Source organism: Diabrotica virgifera, chromosome 10 (genome assembly GCF_917563875.1).
Source record: "Diabrotica virgifera virgifera chromosome 10, PGI_DIABVI_V3a".
NCBI lineage: Eukaryota > Metazoa > Arthropoda > Insecta > Coleoptera > Chrysomelidae > Diabrotica > Diabrotica virgifera.
Genome location: NC_065452.1, coordinates 80,104,217 through 80,121,646, shown reverse-complemented (window position 1 = coordinate 80,121,646; position 17,430 = coordinate 80,104,217). Strand labels below are relative to the sequence as shown.

Here is a 17,430-nt window from a genome sequence, read left to right as displayed (position 1 = left end):
TAGCTCCACTGCTGCAGTGATTGGGACTAATAGAGATCCTGAAACACAAAATTTCAAAGTTATTGTTGAAATATAAGTTATTTTCTAAAAATGTCAACTTGCCGGTTTTTGAAACTAAAAATGTTTTAGCTAATTTAAAAAAAAAATCAACACCGTCATTTTTCCAAATTTTAATATTTTTCAAAAATCCTAGTTGATGGTATAGGAAATAACTTATATTTCAATAATCACTTTGAAATTTTATGTTTCAGGATCTCTATTAGTCCCAATCACTGCAGCAGTGGGGTCATGTTTTTATTTTCACGGTGCCAGTAGATGACGCATAAATCGTTTAATTTTCAATATTTTTTTATGAAAATTATTTTACATGTACCTACTTCTTTTTATAACAAATGCTCATGCAAATTTTCAAAACAATTGGTACGGTACTTTTTATCTTAAAAATTCCCAAAAAAAGTATATGAATTTCGTACTTTTACACTAGGATAGCCCCTTAAGTTGAATTTGCACGTAAGCCAGGCCTCCACAACGCATTCTTCCATCCTCTTCCGATCGTCAGACCACATTATTTGCATCTGTAAAAAAAATATTTCCACTGGCGCTGAAATACCAGGTAAACACAGCAATTTTAACTTTTTTTTAAATGTGGCCAAATATTAATAATACATAGATATTATATAAATAATACTAAAATATAAAATATGTACTAACTCGATATGTTACTGACTTACTAATCGTGGTATTTTCTTTATATTGACTTCCTCTTTTAGTATGGATAACCACATCCTACTGCATTCTACCGAGGAATTTGTTAGCATAATTAGAGCCGCTTCTTTGATTTTTCTCTTTTTACTATCTGTTTCTTTCAGGACTATACTTGAATCTCTCCACTGAACTCTGTGTTCATTATCCCATGCGTGTTGGCATATTTGAGATCTATCAAATTCTCTATTTTTAATATAAGACTGCTGTTCACTTATTCTAACGTTTAATGGTCTTGATTTTTCATCTAAATAAAATTGTTCACATTCACAAGGTATTTTATAAATACAATTCTTTGTTCTTTCTTGTTCATTGTTAGGTTTAGTTTTAGATAGAATAGATCTCAATGTGTTTGTTGTTTTGAATGTTGTTGAAATGTTGAATTTATTTCCTATTGTTTTAAGTTTCTCGGATAGTCCTTTTATATATGGTATTGATATTTTCCTCGTATTATTTCTTGTGTATGTTATGGGATCCCATTCTACGTTGTTCTGTTCTATTCGATCCAATCTTGACAATTCCTTATTTATAAACGATAAAGGATAATCATTTTTTAATAAAACAGATGTTAACAATTGTTTTCTTCTAAAAATGAATTTTCGTTAGAACAAGTAATTTTGGCTCTATCATATAAGGATTTAATGTTTCTCTTGTTAATCTTTTTAACGTTGATGTTGTGATTTGATTTGTAATTGAGATATCTATTGGTGTGTGTTGGTTTTCTATACACTTGAGTCTCATATCCAGTATCCTTCTTTGAGACTAAAACATCGAGGAAAGGTATAGTGTTATTACATTCCTTTTCCATTGTAAATTTTATTGTCTCTTCTTGATCGTTTATAATATTTAGGAATGTATCCAACAATTCTGATCTATGAGGCCCTATTGAAAACACATCATCTACATATCTCCACCATATGGTTAAACAGATAGTAAAAAGAGAAAAATCAAACAAGCGGCTCTAATTATGCTAAATGAAAACAATTGTGTCGCAAATTCCTTGGTAGAATGCAGTAGGATGTGGTTACCTATACTAAAAGAGGAAGTCAATAGAAAGAAAATACCACGATTAGTAAGTCAGTAACATATCCAGTTAGTACATATTTTATATTTTAGTATTATTTATATAATATCTATGTATTATTAATATTATTTATAATTTAAAATAGCATATATCATATATTAAAGTCAGAATTTGGTATTAGTTTTGAGAGTAAACTAAATGTAAGCCCAAGTTCTTACGATGTCAGGATAGTATCACGAGGTTTTTTCCTGGTTTTCCCTCGTGATTTACTATGGAATCTCTAACACGAGAATTTTACTGCCACCGTTGCATTTGGTTGTCTTTTTAAAGACAGATCACATGCTATGATTTTTTGTGGCCGATATTCTTGAGTTGAGGTTGATTTCATGTAATCGAATGAACTATCTTTTAGTAAAGTCGTCCCAGGAACGCAACTCATCAATATTGGCAATATCATTTTAAAGTCTTCTACTTTAAAATGTATAATACATGTCCGAATTTCTATATAAATGAGTCAGATTAATTAAATTATTAGAAAAATTTTTTACTAAGCAACAACATTTTTGTTTAATCTAGTATTAGTATATATATAGTAAACCCGACTTGGGCGTCGAAACGTTAATAAAATCAGTTTTTTGGTAAAATTGTGGCATTGAAAATAGTTGATTTAATTGTTTACTTACAAATAATTGATACTTAAATTATCTGCTCCGTTTTAACCTTTACAAAAAAACAAAATACAGCTTCTGAAAGGTTATGAAAAACACATCTTTAAAGAAAAATAAGTCTGTACTACTCATAGAACCGAAGAAATTTTTTAATTCGCAGCGCAATTGTTTTATCCGGGTGACTTTTGTAAAAAAAAAGGTCAATTATAAAAAATCCTTTTTTTCGTTTGAAAATGATTTTTTTTTCGTATGAATTTTAATACGATGCTTAACGCCATATTCATAAGAATTTTAGCCATCACTTGGATTTATTAATAATAACGTTACTCTAACATATTTTTAATAAAACATTTAAAGGATTTTGACCCATGTATTTGTGGTAGCTCAGGATGTGATTAGCCTGTATCATCACAGATAATGATCTATATAGATCGCAAACGTTCTGTGATTTCGATGTAGCCCTTTTAAGGTTTTTTTTTTAAATAAATATATCTTTTATAAAGGATTTTTCAATTTATTTTTTATTTTGAATGAATCATTGAAGCTTAATCAATGGTTATACACAACTAAAAAGAAAATAAAAGTAATCTATTGTAATCTGAAAAATCTCACGAGCATTTTTCTTTTGTTTCAGGGAGCTTGCAGGATCAGTTTGTATAATGAAACTAGCACCAGAGCTATTTCTTCTGTTTTTCTCTATTGTCGGAGGTTCACCTAAAGAGAAACATTCTACCTCAAAACAATTACCCAAATGTGTTGGTTTAATGGATGGATGTGGCTGTAAGTATTGCTTAAATTGTCCTATATGTTTTTTGTCTATTTACATACGGGCATTTTACTACTTTTTTATTTGCTACTTAACCCTTTTGGTGCGCATGGCACGGATCCGTGTCAGGCTGAGATTTCACAGTGCATGCGGCACGGATCCGTGACATGTGCGTGCGGCACATCCACATTCCCACTTTATTTTTTAATTGCCAGTAAGAACTGAACGCTAGTTCAAGGTAGACGTAAGTTAAGCATGTAGCGTATATATCGGGACTTCTACAAAGTTTCGGATTTTGTTTTTCGTAGGTAGATTAATATGGATGATAGTAAGGCAGGGCCGTCGGACGGTTAACATATTGTAGCGACTTTAATAAAACTAATGGTTCGAATTTATATAAGACTATTTATTTACAAGTTTAAAGTTCGAATCTATCTTATTAACTAAATTAAAATCGTCGCTCTTTATACCTAAATGCGGTTATTCGAGTTATCGAGAATAAGGATCTGCCCATCTCTAGTATCTCTTTGTCGCTTCTGGTCTGGTACGTCACGTGTCACTTCGGCGGAAATCTCTAGCATATGTCGTGTTGGAACCATTATTTGAGGCCAGAGCAGTTATTTGATCTGATAAGGGCAAAAAGAGAAGACACCCTGAAAGAGCTTTTTAGGGTGCACTTTCCTGAGTCTGAAACAAAACTTATACCACTAGACACGAGGCAAACCGGACTGGATATCATGACTTTTGGGAAAACTGGCATGTGGCAAAAGATGTTATAAACCAGGACAAAATCAAATGGGCAATAAACTCATTCGAGCCATATAAATCACCGGGTCTGGAAGGAATTTATCCAATACTTCTACAGAAGGGAACGACCTTCTTTTCAAAAAGTTGTGTAAGATACTGCACGCCAGTTTAGGGCTGGGGTACATACCAAAAGCATGGAAGCTAATAAGGGTGGCTTTTATACACAAACCTGGCAAAATCGGGCAGGAAAGGGCCATGACTCTGCGGCCAATAAGTTTGATGTCATTCGTACTGACGATTTTTGGAAAAACTGCTCGATAGGCATATCAGGGATGGTGTATTGGTTGAAAGTCCGATACATCAGCGACAATATGCGTATCGAGCGGGAGTCTCCACAGAAACGCCACTGCACCATCTCGTACTGAGGGTGGAGTACGTGCTAGAAAACCCAGTGGTGATGTTGGGCGCATTTCTCAATATTGAGGGAGCATTTGACAACACCTCCTACTAGACCAGGGCGCATCTGTAAAAATATTAGTACATTTGGACGTTGAGAGGTGACTCAAATTTTTTTGCAGAAATTGCTTGAAAATAACTCAAATAATAATATTTGAGTTGTCCCCCCTCTCAAAAAGGTCCGGAACATTGTTTAAATAATCAAAATGTCAAAAAATGAAGGAAAAATTCGATTTTTCTCTTCGTTTTTTGATTGTATAACTTTAAAAGTGTTCATTTTCGAGAAAAGTTATACTGACATAAAAGTTGTATAATTAAATTTCCTACAATATAGAATTGGTTAAAAATTTAAAAAATAGTCACCCTGGTTGCAAAATAGCAATAATGGCGAAAAAACCATACATGCGAAAAAAACAAGTATTCGCATTTTACGTTTTTCAACCATTTATGCTACACTTAGGACCTTCATATTTCACCCAGAAAAACCTTATGATACAGTACAACAATACTGTAAATTTCATTAAGATCGGTTTAATAAATTTTGCAAAATAAATTTTGCAATCCAGCTTTCGCAAAAAAATTCATTTTTTCAAAATGTTCCAGGACTGAAAATAAAGCAGATAGCAAGTTGATTTTTTTTACGTATAGAAGTGTTACTGTACCTTTCATTTGCAATTTGCAAAATTAAATTTGATTGACTACCACGGCGTCAGGAATTTTTTTAAATAAACATTAATTATTGGTGCTACGCGCAGGACAGCGGATAGTTTGCTCTGATTGGACATTCCAATGACCTTTGATAATGTGGTACATTTTAATTTTTATTACATTTCGATATAAATAAATAAATTTGTTTATTGCAAAATAAAAACACATAGGTACTCTGTCCTTTGAAATAACACTTTTTTAGCAAAAACTTTCTTTGTTCATATATTTTAACTTGAGAATAAAAGTTTATTATTTTTAAACACATGCAATTGTTTAAACAATATTTCACAAACAATAATAAAATTAGTTTGATTTTTGTGAAATTAAAATATTAAAATACAACAAAATATAGATTAAGAAAATAATATATTAAATAAAGATTGGAAAAAATGTTGGTGGAAATCAACTTGAGTGAATCAAACACCGCTGTCTTGCGCGTAGCACCAAAAACTAATGTTTATTTAAAAAATTTCCTGACGCCGTGGTAATTAATCGATTTTAATTTTGCAAATTGCAAATGAAAGGTACAGTACACTTCTATAAGCAAAAAAAATTCAACTTGCTATCTGCTTTATTTTCAGTCCTGCAACATTAAAAAAAAATGAATTTTTTTTGCCAAAGCTGGATTGCAAAATTTATTAAACCGATTTTACGTAAAATGCCAATACTTGTTTTTGTATGGTTCTTTTCGCAATTATTGCTATTTTGCAACAAGGGTGACTATTTTTTAAATTTTTAACCAATTCTATATTGTAGGAAATTTAATTACGCAACTTTTATGTCAGTACAACTTTTCTCAGAAATGAATAGTTTTAAAGTTATAATCAAAAAACCAATAAAAAATCGAATTTTTCCTTCATATTTTGACATTTTGATTATTTAAACAATGTTCCGGACCATTTTGAGTAGGAGGATAATTCAAACATTATTATTTGAGTTATTTTCAAGCAATTTCTGCAAAAAAATTTGAGTCACCTCTCAACGTCCATCTCAAAACAGATGCGTCCTGGACTATACGAAGCGATCACAAGGGCGATCCGTCTAAGAGGAATAGCTAATAACAGATAGCCAAGCAGCCATTGGGCTCTTATAAGCCCTAAGGTGAACTCTAGGCTAGTGTTCGAATGTCGACAAGAACTTGACAGTGTTATACTGATATGGGTTCCATATCAGTATATGGAGCATATACGGCAATGAAAGAGCTGATGCACTTGCCAGGAGAGCATCAGCTACAAAATACCTGTGTCCAGAGCCGGCCGTGGGAGTGCCAAAAAGCACCGTCCGCAAACGTAAAAAAGCCTGGATCCGAAGACAACACAACTCACACTGGGAGACTTTACCCAGTCAAACACATGGCAAGATGTATATCGGACGGACATTGCTAGTAGGGCTGAATTACTGCTGAAAACAAGCAGGAATCAGCTCAGAGTCATAACAGATTTCCTCACTGGGCATGCGCCAGTTAAGGGTCACTGTTTTACGGAGACTTGAGCTGCAGACTCTGTAGCAGAGAACCTGAAACAGTCAACCATATCTTGCATGACTGTGAGGCATTGGATCGGAGGCGGCAACCACTTTTCGGAGAAATCGAAGTGACTCCAAATATACACTCGCGATCATAAAAAACGGGTCACTCGATGAGTTATTCAAATTAGATGTCTCGAATTTTCTAAACCTGTTGTCCGATTTGAGTGATTTTTTAGTATGTTATCATTCTTTAGCAATATTGCTATAATAATATTGTTGCTAGACCGGTAAATTGTCATTGTATACCGGGTGTAACAATCATACTGTGTTTATTCCTAAAAGTTCGGAACACCCTGTGGAATGTTTTAGCACAGATAAAATATTGAAATTAAAACTCAATTGTAGCCTTAGACTCTCTTTTTTGAAACGTTTTATTTTTTGATTTATTTGTTTATGTTGGATAATAAAAAAGTTAAGCACTTTAATATCTAGCCATGTTCTTTATCAATACAGGGTGTTTCTAAATAAGTGCGACAAACTTTAAGGTGTAATTCTGCATGAAAAAATAATGACAGTTTGCTTTACAAACATATGTCCGGAAATGCTTCGTTTCCGAGATACGGGATGTTTAAGTTTTTCTTACAAACTGACGATTTATTTATTGCTCTAAAGCCCGTAGAGATATGCAAATGAAATTTGGTAGGTTTTAAGAGACAGTTATTTTGCATTTTTTGACATCCAATTAATAATTCTACATTCACCATTGGCGTGCATACGGGTATAAACATTTTAGATACATCCCGTATGCACGCCAATGGTGGATATAAAATTCTTAGTTGTATGTCAAAAAATGCGCCATAACTACCTCTTAACATCTATCAAATTTCATTTGCATATCTCAACCGGTTTTAGAGCAATAAATAAATCGTCAGTTTGTAAGAAAAAATTCAACATCCCATATCTCGAAACCGAAGAATTTGCAGCCATACGTTTATAAAGCAAACGGTAATTATTTTTTCATGCAGAATTACCCCTTAAAGTTTGTCGCACTTATTTAGAAACATCCTCTATTGATGAAGAACATGATTAATTGTTAACGTGTTAACAAATAAATCAAAAAAGAAAATGTTAAGAAAGCCTAAGGCTACAATCGAGTTTTAATTTCAATATTTGATCTCTGCTAAAACATTCCACGGGGTGTTTCGAACTTTGAGGAATAAACACAGTATGATTGTTACACCCGCTATACAATGACAATTTACCTGTCTAGCAACAATATTATTATGGTGATATTGTTAAAGAATAAGGCTATAACATACTAAAAAAAATCACCCAAATCGGACAACAGGTTTAGAAAATTCGAGACATCTAACTTGAATAATTCATCGAGTGACCCGCTTTTTATGATTGCAAGTGTATATCGTCGCCTTAGTACTATATCTTGATAACTCCAAATTTGACGCTTTTGAGATAACTAGTTCACAAGATGTATTTTATTTGCTCCAAATTATGTAAAAACTTGATAACGCTCCAAAAACTCGCTCCAAACGGGCTAAGTATTTAATTATGATTGACGAAAGTTGATAAATCTCAAATGCCCCTAATATTTAGTGCTAAAACTTGACAAGATCAGTTATCAACGTATTGTTTAATCGAAATAATCGTGAATGTGACATACACTAAATGCTACAACTAGCTAACTGTAGTTATCTAGTTGTAGCACGTGTTTTTCTGAAACCATTGAGCCTATCACGTAATTGCTATCTGTTGATTCGGTGCATGTTAGCAAAAATTCGAGAATTGTTAGCAGTTCTGGCAACCTCCATGGCGGAGAGCTAATTTTCACCAAAATAATGCTTAAAATATTAGTTTTGTTAAAAAGTTCACTTAGTGCAACTTAGCATGACATGTGACATTACCAAATGTTAACATTATGGTAGTGCTAAAAGTTGATAACTTTACTTTTTCATGGTATTTTCCATATTGGAAAACAAATTTGCATCGTGTTCCTAAATAGATCAGTAGCCAAAAAGTTAAGGAACATTATTTTAGAGCTGCAGAGTGAATTCCATATTTACCAACATCATGGTAGCAGCACAAATATCTTTAAAATCTTTAAACCCATTTATCTCAGAACTACTAATTTCAAGTTATCAAGTTATAGTATTAAGGCGACGATATGGCAGCCACCCACTAGACCTGTATAAGCTGGTACAGGGTTCCAGAATTCTGGAATGGGTTTCATAAAGGAATGGAAGATGTACAATAATCCAAGTGGCTACAGTACGACCGGTTCACAACAGACGGCTTCCAGGGGAAAAGAAAACAAAATCTAGATTTATAATACATATACATTTATACATATTCGTTTTAGCCACTTACGAGGAAGGGGTATGGTTTGAACATTTTGAAGTTTTCGATTTTTTTTATTATTGTAAATGAAAGTGCGTACTTAACTACAAGAATACTCTCCGAAAATTTCACATTGATCAGAGCAAAATTGCCGATAAATACAGCATTTTAAATATCTCTACCTTCGACTCGCTTTGCAGCAGCTTCGCGCCAGCGCGCTTGAGCGTATTGAGAAACGTTCAACAGCTGTTTCCCTTATCTTTTGTAAATTACTCCGCGATTCAAAAACAAATTTCGGTGTGCATCAGTTTACGATTTGACAGACAAAAAAGACATTGAAAATAAAAGCTGTCAAAACTTTAAACGCGTTTTTCTCAAAACTGCTTTTTTCAAAGGCGGTGGACATTATAACTCGAAAACTACTTGATCGTTCCACCTGAAATTTTGCATAGATTTTCTTTAGACATTTTGTGAGGTAACGCTGTCGAGATATTTTTTGTTTTATGCTTATTTTTTGTTTAACAGTAAATAAATATGTTGATTTTCACCCTTTTTTCAAAATATTTCGATATTTTGACTTCTGAGTGATACCAAAACTCAAAAATCGTAAAAACTACAAAAACTCGACAGCCTTCCGTCGAAAATCTCATAACCTAATAAAACCTTTTCTAAAATTTTGTTTCACGTGATCCAAAGATGAGTGCTGATGTCCACCGCAAAGTCCATTTTGGGGGGGGGGGGTTGTAAATATTTGCCACCGTTGGCTTATTTTTTTAATATTTTGGCTGCATATTCTTTTAATTGTACTGAATATGTTTATTTAATTTAAAAATAAAATAATTCTACAGCTCCTGGAGCGAACCATACTCGTGTTGAGCTGCCCCCCCCCCCACAAAACAAATAGCTGCTATTTATGAGCTCTCATATTCCGCAAATTAAAAATTTTGTGCTCGTTCCACTGAGCAGGAATTTAATATTTTAGTGGAGGGAGGGGGGCTGAGTCAGCCCCCCCCCCCACTACCTAAAAATAGAAATATTGAATCGATTTTTGCGGCAGAATTACGAGCTATTTATGAGCTCTTGAAATGATATAGTTTTGATTTTTGAGCTCATCCCCTTCACCCCCAAACAACCCTTTAATTGATTTAACTTAAGAGAAAAATGCTGAGAAAACTTAAAATATATCGTATTGCGGATATAATTCCTATAGCTTATATACTCTAAGAATAAACTATTAAATCACGTGCATTTCGATTATTGAGCTACAACCCCTTCGCAAGAAAACTACCCCATCTTCCCGCCTTAAGAGAGCGTTGTGCTTAAAATACATTAAATTAATTATTTTTCAACTACATATCATTTAATAATTTATGAGCTCCCAAATTACGCGCATTTAGATCAGTAAATTGCAATTTATTTTGTATAGTGCAGTCACTGAAGGTAAAAATCAACGATTACCTTCAATTTCGATAAACCTTCATCGATTTTCACGAAAATTGGTCAGTGGTTAGAGGATACCTCAAGAAACAAAGGTGACATGGTGCCACCTTGCGCCTTTGCCCTGAGGGTGGCTACCGCCCCTTCTCCGGGGTGAAAATTATTTTATAAAACGTAACTGCACAAATCATTAAAAGGACAAATTATAAGCAACATTTGTTATATAAAGTTATTAAAATAAGTCAATACTTTTTAAGATATTAAAAATCAAAGATTTTAATTATTCGTGAAAAAAATGCATGTTTTGAAGCGGTTTTTCGTAAATCACTGAAAAGCTGTAAGTTTTTAAAAAAAGTTAATAGCAGCTTAATTCGTATAGCTTATATTCTAAGAATAAACTCTTAAATCACGCGCATTTCAACTATTGAGCTACAACCCCTTCGCAAGAAAACCATCCCATATTCCCGGCTTAAGAGAGAGTTGTACTTAAAGTAAAGTAAAGTATTGTTGGAGTTATTATTTTAAATATGATTTAAAAAAATCAAATTTTCGTAAATTATTTGCTTTTGATAATAACTCCAACAATACTCGATACACGTAAAAAATGATAGATAACGAAATTTGAGTTTTTTTTATTAGCAAAGATTTTACTTGTATTTTGATTTCTGTATGAATCAAAATAACGAAGATAGAAACGTTTAAGCCTAAATTTTACTACGAGAACAATGTAACAGGAGCCCTTTACTATTATCCTAAAAAAATAAAGTATTTGAAAGATTAAATGTAATACAGTTTTATAGCTCTTGAAAGTACCTTTCAAATAGTTGGATGTGCCTGATATCATAAAAATTAACAGAGTTATTAAAAAAAATTCATTTTTTTTAATTAGTATACATAAATTTTGATGCTATCAACTTTTTCTGGAGCTCATTTGATAGGTATTTCTAAGAAATTTGACAAGTATTTAGTAAGTGTTACATAAAATGCATCTCTTTCGCGTTATTTAAGCTTGAATCCTTAGATTTGAATAGTCGCAGAAAAAATATACATTTAATTACCTATAACTTATTTTAAATTAACATTATTTTTAAGTAAGCAATTTATTATATTTTTTATTAGCTTCAATTTTAGTGATGAAAACTTTTTTGTAAAAACTTACGAGTTTTTGAGTTATTTATGAAAAGTCGCTTTAAAGCATGCATTTTCTTTCACAAAATTAAAATATTTGATCTTTAATAACTCAAAAAGTATTTATTTATTTTAATAACATTATATAACAAATTTAATAAAGTAATTTTAACCCCGAGAAGGGGTGACATATACCCCAGGCTAAAACCGCAAGTTGTTATTGTTAATTTTGTTTCTTGAGGTATCCTCTATCCGCTCACCAATTTTCGTGAAAATGAACGGAGATATACCGAAATCGAAGGTCATAGTTGATTTTGACCTTCAGTGACTGCACTATAGAAAGAAAATTGCAATTCAATAATTGAGATGCGTATATTTTGCGAGCTCATAAATTATTAAACGATATGTAGTCGCCAAATAATTAATTTAAATTATTTTAAGTACAACTCTCTTAAGCCGGGAATATGGTATGGTTTTCTTGCGAAGGGGTTGCAGCTGAATAGTCGAAATGCGCGTGATTTAAGAGTTTATTCTTAGAATATAAGCTATACGAATTAAACTACTATTAACTTTTTTGTAAAAACTTACAGTTTTGCAGTGATTTCCGAAAAACCGCTTCAAAACATGCAGTTTTTCACGAAGAATTAAAATCTTTGATCTTTAATAACTTAAAAAGTATTGACTTATTTTAATAACTCTATATAACAAATGTTGCTTATAATTTGTCCTTTTATTGATTTGTGCAGTAATTTTTTATAAAATAATTTTCACCCCCTAGAAGGGGCGGTATCCACCCTCAGGGTAAAGGCGCAAGATGGCACCATGTCACCTTTGTTTCTTGAGGTGTCCTCTAACCACTGACTAATTTTCGTGAAAATCGATGAAGGTTCACCGAAATTGAAGGTTATCGTTGATTTTTACCTTCAATGACTGCACTATACAAAATAAATTGCAATTTACTGATCTAAATGCGCGTAATTTGGGAGCTCATAAATTATTAAATGATATGTAGTCGCCAAATAATTAATTTAATGTATTTTAAGTACAACTCTCTCTTAAGCCGGGAAGATGGGGTAGTTTTCTTGCGAAGGGGTTGTAGCTCAATAATCGAAATGCACGTGATTTAATCGTTTATTCTTAGAATATCTAAGCTATAGGAATTATATCCGCAATACGATATATTTTAAGTTTTCTCAGCATTTTTCTCTTAAGTTAAATCAATTAAAGGGTTGTTTGGGGGTGAAGGGGATGAGCTCAAAAATCGAAACTATATCATTTCAAGAGCTCATAAATAGCTCGTAATTCTGCCGCAAAGATCGATTTAATATTCCTATTTATAAGTAGTGGGGGGGGCTGACTCAGCCCCCCCCCCACTAAAATATTAAATTCCTGCTCAGTGGAACGAGCACAAAATTTTTAATTTGCGGAATATGAGAGCTCATAAATCAGGGCTATTTGTTTTTTAATTTTTGCAAGTGGGGGGGGGGGGGGCAGCTCAACACGGGTGCGAACCATGGCCGGTGAGAGAATTCCTGTCTGCGTAAAGTTTAGGTAGGTGTACGACCGACGACAGCGTTTGTCACCCGCCATGGTTCGTTCCGGAAGCTGTACCATAGTTTAAAAAAATTCACAAAAATGTGCTTGAAATGTTGATTTAACCATCCCTCCCTTAAAAGGTTAAGAAAGTAATTGTTTTAATGGTATTTCTGAAATAATTGCATAAACTTAATAAAATAATCATTATAATCATTAAGTTTTATTTTGATCTTTTGCAGATACTATGCCCGATGGAGATATTACTGTACGTTATGGAGACTCACTAAACATAACATGTTATATTTATGACGAATACGTTGAGAAATATACTAATGCTAGCTCAAGGCTTTATTTCACTAGAAATAAAACAATATACGATCCACATAATGGAACTGTAAGTATCATTGTCAAACTTAGTAACATTACTATAAATAGTCCAGCGTCCCATTTATAGATCACTGAAATTTTATTTATTATTATTCAATTACAATCTACGCCTTTATTAATCAAAATTCAGAGTTTCTGGATAGAGACTTTACTGGATAATTCCTGTTAATTACTGTTTATTATAAACTATATTGATGAATAAATCTCTTAAATATAAATTGTTAAATCATCTTTATAAATTTTATTTTACTGATCTATAAATAGGACACTGGTACTTAGCGTTATCAAAATGTGCAGCATTTCAGTTTTCAGCTGAATGTGAATATGTACTTAATTGTTTTTTTTTTTTATTTTATTTTACATTTGTTTATTGCAAGTTGCATAAAAAGAAATTCTTTCGCTGCTATTATTTTAATTCTGAAACTGTTTTGTTGTGGCATGTTTAATTTAGTATTGGGTTTATATGGGAATGAGCCACAATTGTTGGTGTTTTTCAACCACAGATTGCTAGAGTCCATAAGATCGACACCATAATTTCGTTGTTTGAAAAGTACAAGTACACATAACCTAAAGAGGTCAGGCTATGTAATTTCCCAGGTTTTGTTTTAAATATTTAGAACGATTTCCGGAGTGGAAATCGAAACGTCCACTAGTTAACTAAGTAATGTAATTTTCATTACAACAACGATTGTGGATCAATCCCATATAAACGCAATACAGTAAAACCTCGATATAAAGGACTAATTGGGGGGACAGGGTGTCCGTTAAAGCCGAAAGTCCGTTATACATATAACAATAGGTTTAAAATTAATCAAAAAACTTATTTAGATATTAAACACAAACAAAATCATATTTAATTCTCTTTGGACATTCGTCGCGCGTCGTGAAGTGGCGTTGCTGTTTGATATCGACGTTCTTGCTTTCGTTTATCCTGCTTTGAAAAAGGAATCAAGTTTTGTTTGCACTTTTATGCCGTTTTTTATAATTAACTCTCTAAAATTGGTCTGCCTAATAAAACATCCTGTAAGTTTTTGTGATGCAGTCTCTTATATTAAAATGATATACCTCACAATTTGGAATGAATGTTGGTCACATCATACTTATACGTGCTTATACCAACCCTTCTAGGTACTGTAATACAAAAGAAAATACCGAATAGAACGTGGTTCCAGCCATATAATTATTCAAGAAAATACATCACAACTATAACACGTCTTCGTTTTGGTCACGCGTGTTATCCCACACACCTGCATAAAGTCGTGTTCTCGAAAATGATCGATGTCCAAATTGTGATAGAAAAGGTGATTTAGATCATATTTTTTTGAATGCCAAAAATAAAAGAATAAAACAGATCGATTTATTCAGCAGCTACATAGACTTAAGATACCAGCTCCGTTTAATATCCTTAGTATCTTAGCCAATGGACAAGAGAGTATGTATAATGCATTGGTGATGTTTCTGTCAAGTACCAAAATAGTTTTGTAGTGTCAAGTATTAAAAGTATATGTGTGTATATGTGTATCTATGTTACAAGTTGCTCTCAGACTAATAGAAACATGGTGTAAGGAACACTCACTGTCTATAAATCCAAAAAAGACAGAGATGATCCTCTTCACCAGAAAAAGAAGGATCACGGGCTTAATACCCCCTAGGATTCTAAACTGCAGTCTGAACTTCTCTGAAGATGTGAAATACCTTGGTATTACCCTTGACAGGAAGTTAACATGGAACGCTCACTTAGATAGTAGAGCTAAAAGAGCATATATTGCCTATGAACAGTGTCGGCGAACGGTCGGACTCACTTGGGGCCTTTCACCCAGAGTGGTCGCCTGGATCTACACTACTGTCATTAGGCCAATGCTAACTTACGGAGTCATTGCTTGGGTACCAAAAGTGCTACAGGCAACAGCGATCAACAAACTAAACTATATTCAACGGATGGCTTGTCTAAATATAACAGGTGCCATGAAAACAACACCAACTGCTGCAATGGAGTTGCTCATTGGCATTACCCCTTTAGACATATATGTCAGAGAGGTGGCGCTGATGACGATGATGAGATTACGCTCAGCGGGTGCAAACCTTGATGTAGGAATGGGATAATTGAGATGTCGTTTCTGGCGGGGTGAGCTGGAGGCACTGCCCCAGCTACATGCGGGCCATGGATGCGACTCAATTAAACCTACGTTTGTCTTCAACAAACCCTACAAAATCGAAACAAAACAACATAGGGAGTCAAACGTGGCAAATGCATCTTGCATCTACACCGTTGGCTCCAAAACGGAAGAAGGCTCAGGATGCGGAATATACTCCAGATCACTGAACCTTAGTATAAAATGGGGTATGGGAAAAAATGCCAGCCAGGGTTGAAAAAAAACATGTTTTTTTAATGTTATACAAAACACATGTTTTTTTATTTTTAACTTTTTTTTTTTGTTTTAAACATGCGTTTTTTATTTTATATTGTATGTTTTGAACAAATAAAACTTAGAAAAAAACATTGTTTAAATCATATGTTTTTAAACATAATATTAATAATTTTGATTTTAACTTTTCTTTAACATAATAGATAAGAAAACCAATTGCAATTAGGAGCTATCGCCTGGGGGAACCCCAGATTTACTATTTATAAATTCGCATTGTAAGTTAGCTATTATTGCAAAAACGCCTACTGTAAGTTATTTTGTGGTGTTTAGTATTTTTTTGAAACATGCAAATGGAGAATTTTTATACATGATACGAAGGATACGAAGGAGCGAAATGGCTTTGACCCCAGCTCATTTTTTGGCTTGATAAGCGCTTTAGTGGAAATAAACTTACCATCCATCCATTATAAATTATCATCCAGGAGCATTGTCAATTATTATTAATTACCAGGCAAAGTGTGTAGGTCCGTGAACTTAGCCCGAAAAAGTCGGGAAAAAAATGCGATTGGTGCCATTCGTTTGTCCATTGATTGTCCACGTTTGTACACCATTTTATTTCGTTAGTCCACCCATCAATTCTTTTTTATAAACAAAAATTTTTTTTCGGGCTAACTTCACAAATCCACAAATTTTCGAAAATTTAAAAAAACTCTTGCTATATTGTTTGTCCATCGTTTGTCCATGTTTGTCCACCACATAATTTTTTTTGTCCACCCTCTGAAACAACCCCCTGTTAATTGTAATTATTTTTTTATTTCTTAATTCGGGCTAACTTCACGTTCCCTTATATGGGCATTTAAACGTTAATTCGGGTGCAGAATTACAACTAAGCGTTTGTCCACCCCTTTGCAGCATTTGTCCAACCCCTTAAAGTGCGAAACAACCCCCCTGTTAATTGTAATTATTTTTTTATTTCTTAATTCGGGCTAACTTCACGTCCGTTTAAACGTGTATTTTAAAGTTAAATCGGGTGAAGAATCACAACTACCCGTTTGTCCACCCCTTCGCAGCGTTTGTCCTGCCCCTTAAAGTGCGAAACAACCCCCTCGTTAATTGTAATTATTTTTTTAATTCTTAATTCGGGCTAACTTCAAGTTCTCTTAAATAGGTATTTAAATGTTAATTCGGGTGCAGAATCACAACTACCCGTTTGTCCACTCCTTCGCAGCGTTTGTCCAACACCTTAAAGTGCGAAACAACCCCCTCGTCAATTGTAATTATTTTTTTATTTCTTTATTCGGGCTAACTTCACGTTCTCTTAAATGGGCATTTAAACGTTAATTCGGGTGCAGAATCACAACTAAGCGTTTGTCCACCCCTTTGCAGCGTTTGTCCAACCCCTTAAAGTGCGAAACAACCCCCGTGTTAATTGTAATTATTTTTTATTTCTTAATTCGGGCTAGCTTCAGGTTTCCTTAAATGGGCATTTAAGCGTTAATTCGGGTGCAGAATCACAACTACTCGTTTGTCCACCCCTTCGCAGCGTTTGTCCAACCCCTTAAAGTGCGAAACAACCCCCCTGTTAATTGCAATTATTTTTTTATTTCTTAATTCGGACTAGCTTCA

The 17,430-nt window shown here is 33.4% G+C and overlaps 1 protein-coding gene across 1 annotated transcript in view; it reads left to right on the top strand.

The window, feature by feature from the left end:
• The window catches only part of LOC114342541 (uncharacterized), a 379,450-nt gene that overhangs the window by 196,197 nt on the left and 165,823 nt on the right, over positions 1-17,430 (top strand). Inside the window, exons 2-3 of the mRNA XM_050663028.1 lie at positions 3,089-3,234; positions 13,291-13,445. Of these exons, the coding sequence (XP_050518985.1) occupies positions 3,114-3,234; positions 13,291-13,445 (276 nt within the window). The 5' untranslated portion in view covers positions 3,089-3,113. The remainder of the gene's footprint in view (positions 1-3,088; positions 3,235-13,290; positions 13,446-17,430) is intronic.